Genomic DNA, 6,204 nt, shown 5'->3' with positions numbered 1-6,204 from the left:
CTGTTCATTTTTCGCGAGCGTGCGACAGCTGGCGACTCTGCTGGGGATGTTGATAGACCTGTGCTGGTCCATCCTTGGCGAGTCGATCCTAGCCTTTGTTTGTTTCTTTTCTTTGGGTGTTTCCTTGTTTTGTTTATATGTTTACATCCTGTATATATGCTTGCATATCATGTTTATTTCATGCTTGCATATCATGTTTACTTTCCGCATGCACCTGGACTATATTATGGGTCCCCGTGGGGGCCACATATTTTCTCTGTTTGCAGGTTGGGTGGGATGTTCTATGAGGTAAAAGGCCCAATACCCAAGCCAGAGTTGACACATAGGATACCTAGGATAGAGTGGATAGTCATGACGCCAACAGAATGTCAGGTTCTGTTGATTGCGATCATGAGACCCACGACCAGTCGAGACTCAAATGGGATACCGTTGTTGGCATGTATTTGCAACGGTGATGGTGTTCCAGGAGAGTTGTTAACGCTGGAGACCTTTTTGACCTACCCTGACCTAGATTCACCTGTGAGTGGGGAGGGATATACATGACAGGTACTGTTGGTGACTATTATGTTCTATTGGTAACTATTGTCATTGTGGTTGTGTGGTACCTATGCCGGACCTTTGACCTTATGCCGTCCGAACTTATTTAGAGACAACACTACAATTTTCCCGCATTGGGGGAATTTCCATTGCATCATTTACATCATGGCATATTTAAATTCAAAAAAAAAAAAGAAAAAGAAAAAGAAAGAAAAGATGTTAAAAATAAAATAAAATAAAAAAAAAAGAAATTTATTATCTCTCATATGCATGCCATTTTTTTAGGGTATCCGAGGTTACTACTTTTTCATCCAGGATGGCTAACAACGTGACCGCTACCAAAGAGGCTACTAAGCGTACTTTCACCTACAGTTTCTTCCGTGAGGATATAACGCCTCTGATTCGATTGAGCACTTCGGTTACTGGGCATAACTTGGATGAGTTCAGAAAGACATATGGCCAAATCTTGCACATGTTGACTTCCCGGATTGATGAATGGGCTATATACACGCTTCTTCAGTTCTGCGATCCTGAGTTACGATGTTTCACCTTTCTTGACTATCAACTGGCTCCTACCCTTGAAGAATATGCTGACATCCTGACCGATAAAATAGCAAGTGTACTATTTTTACCGATGTAGTAATAATAGAGTAAATTCCCCAAGTATCGAACTCGCGGACTGCGTAGGAAATATAAGTTATCGTAACGATTCAATTGAACAAAAGAACATGGGGGGTTTTGTTGTTTGTTTGGAGATAACGATAGATGATAACAAATTAATAGAAAGCGTAAAAATGACTTTAAAACAATATGAGAAATTATGCTAGGGTGAAGTGTATGAACTGCCTTGCAACAACCTTTAATCCTTATTTACGAAATATCAGTGTACATGAACTATTACCAAATCTCAAGATTTATCTTCCCTAATTCCTTAGCGGAAAACCTTTTGATACTGTCTTGTATCCTAATTCCTTAGCAATTCAGAAGTGATCAAGCGCAATATAATTTATCAAGATTATTACGGTTACTACGGAGAATCCTCATTCCTAAGCAATAACAATCGTAATATTATTGTGCAAACAGCGATAAGGTGGTTTGTCCGACCTAACCCTTAACCGTAAATCAAAAATCTATTTGTCCGATAGATAAAGCAATAAGCACTTTGCACAATCAAATAAGTTCACACACATAACGATTTCATAATATAAAGGAAATTAGGTTCATTACAATAGCAATTCAGGGACACCCCCTAACACGTAAATAGTTTAGCTACTCATGGCAATTGTCAAGATAACAGATATTAAGGATGAAGACATTACAATAAGATGAATAGGAATTGATCTTCAATTGCGGATGCTCTTGAAGATTTCTTCGCTTCAAACCCTAGTGCTTCCAATCCTCTTTTCACGTTCTCCGACCGTCAAAAAGTGATTTTCTCCTCTCCAAACATTGACTAAATATCTCTCAACAATTATTTTGCTTCGAAAAGTCCATAATGCCCTTCCTTAAGTGACTGATTCAAAGATTTGAAAACGAATATTTTTCTGCGCGCAAGTCTGACACGGCCGTGTCCCATGACACGGGTGGCAGTGTCACAACTCTGTCTTCTTGGTTTTCATATTTTCAAGTTCTTCTCTTCAGCAAGTCTGACACGGCCGTGTCCCATGACACGGGTGGCAGTGTCACAACTCTGTCTTCTTGGTTTTCATATTTTCAAGTTCTTCTCTTCAGCAAGTCTGACACGGCCGTGTCCCATGACACGGGTGGCCGTGTCACAGCTCTGTCTCACCAAAATTCACTTTTTCTTGTCTCGAATCATGCCCTGTATCTGCATAACTTAAAACACTACCAACACAAGATCAAAAGCAATGGAAAAACAACAAAAACTAGAAAAAGTAACACACCAAATTCAAATACAAAGGTAAACAAAACTAATTAAGAACTAGACTAAAACGACTTAAAATACCACCGAATGAAGTGCTTTTCCATTGATTCGAACATAGGAACAAGGTGAAATTGGTGGCCGATCACATCCTCAAGATTAAGGTTCAACGTAAAATCCCTTTTGTATGTGTACCTGAGAAACCGAAAATGGATCAAATTGTTGGTGCTCTTTATTTGAGCATGAAAGATGTTACAGATAACTGGAAGCCTAATGGTGGAACCCACAGATTCTATGTGAAATTTCTGATGAGGAAAGCTAATGCCCTTGCTATTGAGAAGAAATGGAAAGAATTCAATGCTCTCTTAGCTGTTATGATCTATGGTTTGGTGTTGTTCCCGAATATCCCGAACTTCGTCGATCTCACTGCCATTTGCCTCTTTATGGATGAAAACCCCGTGCCTACTCTTTTGGCGGATACTTATTATGCCATTCATTCCAGATATGGGGCGAAGGGAGCAGTTGGAGGCTGCTTACCATTGCTATACGAGTGGTTCATTTCACACTTGCCTAAAAGTGGACCGTTCGTCACAACAAGGGACTCACAGAAGTGGCCTCAAAGGATCATGGGGCTTACGGCGAATGACATCGTTTGGTATCACATTGGAAAAGGGATAGAGGAAGTCATTACTAGATGTGGTAGTTTTGACAACGTTCCCCTCATAGGAACAAAAGGAGTTATCAATTACAATCCGAGGCTAGCGCTGCGCCAGTTGGGTTTTACACTAAAGGACAAGCCTTTAGACAAGGAAATATTTGAATCCGTTTGCTTTGAAAAGGGAGCTGATCCAAAAGGTCTAGAAAAGGTGAGGAGTGTCTGGAATAGCATTCATACAGATGACTGAACTTCCTTAAGAGGGAAGAATGCCATTGCTAAACAAGCCTATACTGATTGGGTGAAAGATAGAGTCAAGGAGCGCCTGTTACCTTTCCCAAAGGTTAAACCATTGTATGAGCAACCACCTGAGGTTTTAACTGCCACCGTGCCAACTGAGGACTATACCCAAGTACATGTGGAAAAAATTCGGTTGCGTGAAAAGGGGCAGGATGCTAAGATAGAGTACTTCTTGGTGAATCAGAAAAGAGCTGAATTAGCACACGAGGTCAAAATGTTGAAGGGAGGATCTTCCAGAGTTCAAAAGAGGACTAGAACTGAAAAGGGTGAAAGAGCTACCACTATTGTTGTTAAGGATCATCAGAAGATCATAAAAAAGGCCATAAAAGAAACGGAAGAGAAGCTCAAGCAAGAGTACAGAGAAGATCTAAAAGCCTACAAACTCAAGATAAAAAGGAAGCTAAAGCTGAGATCAAGAGTTTGAAAAAGAAACTGGAAGAAGAGACTACTCAAAGAATAGCAGTTGAGACTCGGTTAAAAGGAAGTCACCTCCGCACCGCCCGAATAACAGAAGAGAATTCCAAGCTCAGAGATCAAATGGTAAGTATGGAGAATGCATCTGAAAAGACTTATCTCCCAGAATGCAAAGGATGTGACGAACTTAGGGAATGCTGCAAGAAGCTAGATGGGCAGTTATTTCGAAAGGACGTGGTAATTCAGAATCTCGTCAAAGGAAGAGATCGAAAGGCAACCAAGATACTGTTTGATGAAACCAAGAAGTGGAGTGATGAGCACTTCAGACAAGGAAGACCTCTATTTTATATTCATATGGATTGATGTTTGAGTCTGTATGTCTTGACCACCACCAGGCTTGTTGGATGGGGTCCTTTATGTTGTGTTGTTGAACTATCCTGTTGATGTATGGTCTCGCCCAAGTTTAAATTTCTGTTATGAATGAAAAAGAACTAGTTCCTTTGTTTCTCTTAATGCTTGTCCTCTATCACGTTGTTAGCTATTCTAGATCAATATTAAATCTTGGATACTCTGAAAATGGCACATCACGTCATACGCACACATGCACTCATACATTCACATTATCACATTGCATTTTCAGGTTATGGCACAAGAAACTAATTGGGGTCCCTTTTCAGCAACAGATTTCTACCTCAACGACAAAGCTGACTTCCTTACATCCATACCGTACCAGGAACAATCAGAAAAGGATCATGGACCACTTCGAACAGAATCAAGCTTCCCTCCGTAGGGATATGGATGTCATGGGGGATAGAATGACCCAACTCATGGAGACCCTCCATGCCATCATTCAAGGACAAGCTTCGCTAGTTTGGTCAAGGATGTTCCTACCACTTCTATCGATGGAGGGACGAAACCTAAAGAGATTCTTGTTGAGGGGGTACCAAAATTGGTGGACGATCACCACGATGTTATTGATCTTGACCATGATCTTACCACTGAGTTGACCGAAACTGCTAAGATGTACCAGGCTCTGGAAGAACGCCTTAAGGCCATTGAAGTTGCTAAAACTTCAAGTTTCCACACTGCTGCTTTATGCCTGGTTCCTGGGATTGTTATTCCCCCAAAGTTTAAAGTGCCTGATTTCGACAAGTACAAGGGGGTCACCTGCCCAGAGACTCACCTTCATTCCTACTGCTGTAAGATGGTCGCGCATGCTGAGAATGAACAATTGCTCGTGCACTTCTTTCAGGATAGTCTCACTGGAGCCCCGTTGGAGTGGTATATGAAACTTGAGAGGGCTAATGTTAGTACTTGGGGAGAACTTGTTGATGCCTTCTTGAAACAATACCACTATAACACTGCTATGGCTCCCAGCCGTGCCCAACTTCAAAATATGGCACAAAAGTCTGAAGAATCTTTCAAAGAATACGCCCAGAGGTGGCGCGAACTTACTGCTCGAGTTCAACCTCCTCTCCTCGACCGCGAATTGATTGATCTGTTTATGGGTACTCCGAAAGGGTCGTATCTTTAGCACATGGTTAGTAATACTTCTCCTTCCTTCTCAGATGTGGTCATCATTGGTGAACGGGTTGAGAACTATGTTAAAGCTGGTACCATTCAAGGTGTTACTGGTCCTGGCAATTCTAATGGCAATGGTAAAAAACCATACTCCGGATTTGTAAAGAAGAAAGAAGGTGAAACCAGCACTGCTTCAGTTGACCAAGGTCGAGCTCTTGTATACTCTGCTATTCCACCTCCTTACTACCTAATGCCTTATGTTGTTCCCAATCCGTATGCCTCTCAGGCGTACGCTGCTGCACTTCCACAACCATAGGTGGCACCTCAACAGCCTTTCATCCCACAACAACAAGTTGTTGTCCCTCAGAATCGTCAACAAAATCCTAGGCCTCAAGGTCAAAGAGCTCCACAAAGGCAAAGATACCCTGAAAGGCGTATAGACCCGGTTCCGATGCCATACGCCCAGCTTCTTCCCCAATTGCTTGCTGTTCAGTTGGTGCAACTCCGTGAAATGGGTCCTCCACCTAGTCCTCTTCCTTCGGGATATGATGCTAATGCTCGTTGTGAGTTTCATTCAGGTGCTCCAGGCCATACGATTGAAAAGTGTAGAGCATTAAAGTACAAAGTCCAGGATCTCCTTGATGACAAGCTTATCTCGTTCGCTCCTACTGGTCCAAATGTGCAGAATAATCCTATGCCTCCCCACGCAGGTGCGACCAATGCTGTTGAATTATCTGACGAACAGATCCTGGTAACTGATGTTAATGAGGTTAAGATGTCGCTTGCAACGGTCATAAAACATCTCGTGCAACAAGGGGTTTTGTGTGAACTACATGACTTTTGTTTACAATGTTCTTCTAATCCAGAGGAATGTGCCAGGTTGAGGGATGAGATT

At 41.9% G+C, this 6,204-nt stretch overlaps 1 protein-coding gene across 1 annotated transcript; it reads left to right on the top strand.

Annotated features, from left to right (window-relative positions):
* The first annotated feature begins 2,793 nt into the window (after positions 1-2,793).
* LOC131642835 (uncharacterized) lies at positions 2,794-3,798 on the top strand. Its single transcript, XM_058913003.1, has 2 exons — positions 2,794-3,285; positions 3,343-3,798. The coding sequence occupies exons 1-2, from the start codon at positions 2,794-2,796 to the stop codon at positions 3,796-3,798; spliced, it is 948 nt and encodes a 315-aa protein (XP_058768986.1).
* The last annotated feature ends 2,406 nt before the right edge of the window (positions 3,799-6,204 follow it).

The sequence above is a fragment of the Vicia villosa genome, unplaced genomic scaffold (assembly GCF_029867415.1).
Source record: "Vicia villosa cultivar HV-30 ecotype Madison, WI unplaced genomic scaffold, Vvil1.0 ctg.005856F_1_1, whole genome shotgun sequence".
Taxonomy (NCBI): Eukaryota; Viridiplantae; Streptophyta; class Magnoliopsida; order Fabales; family Fabaceae; genus Vicia; species Vicia villosa.
This window is presented reverse-complemented; position numbering and strand designations above follow the sequence as displayed.

Bases quoted from the DNA above. Each gene is read 5' to 3' on its own strand.
- LOC131642835 (XM_058913003.1), top strand. From the start codon at position 2,794: ATGATCTATGGTTTGGTGTTGTTCCCGAATATCCCGAACTTCGTCGAT. The intron at 3,286-3,342 runs GTGAGGAGTGTC...TTAAGAGGGAAG, and splicing joins ATCCAAAAGGTCTAGAAAAG to AATGCCATTGCTAAACAAGC.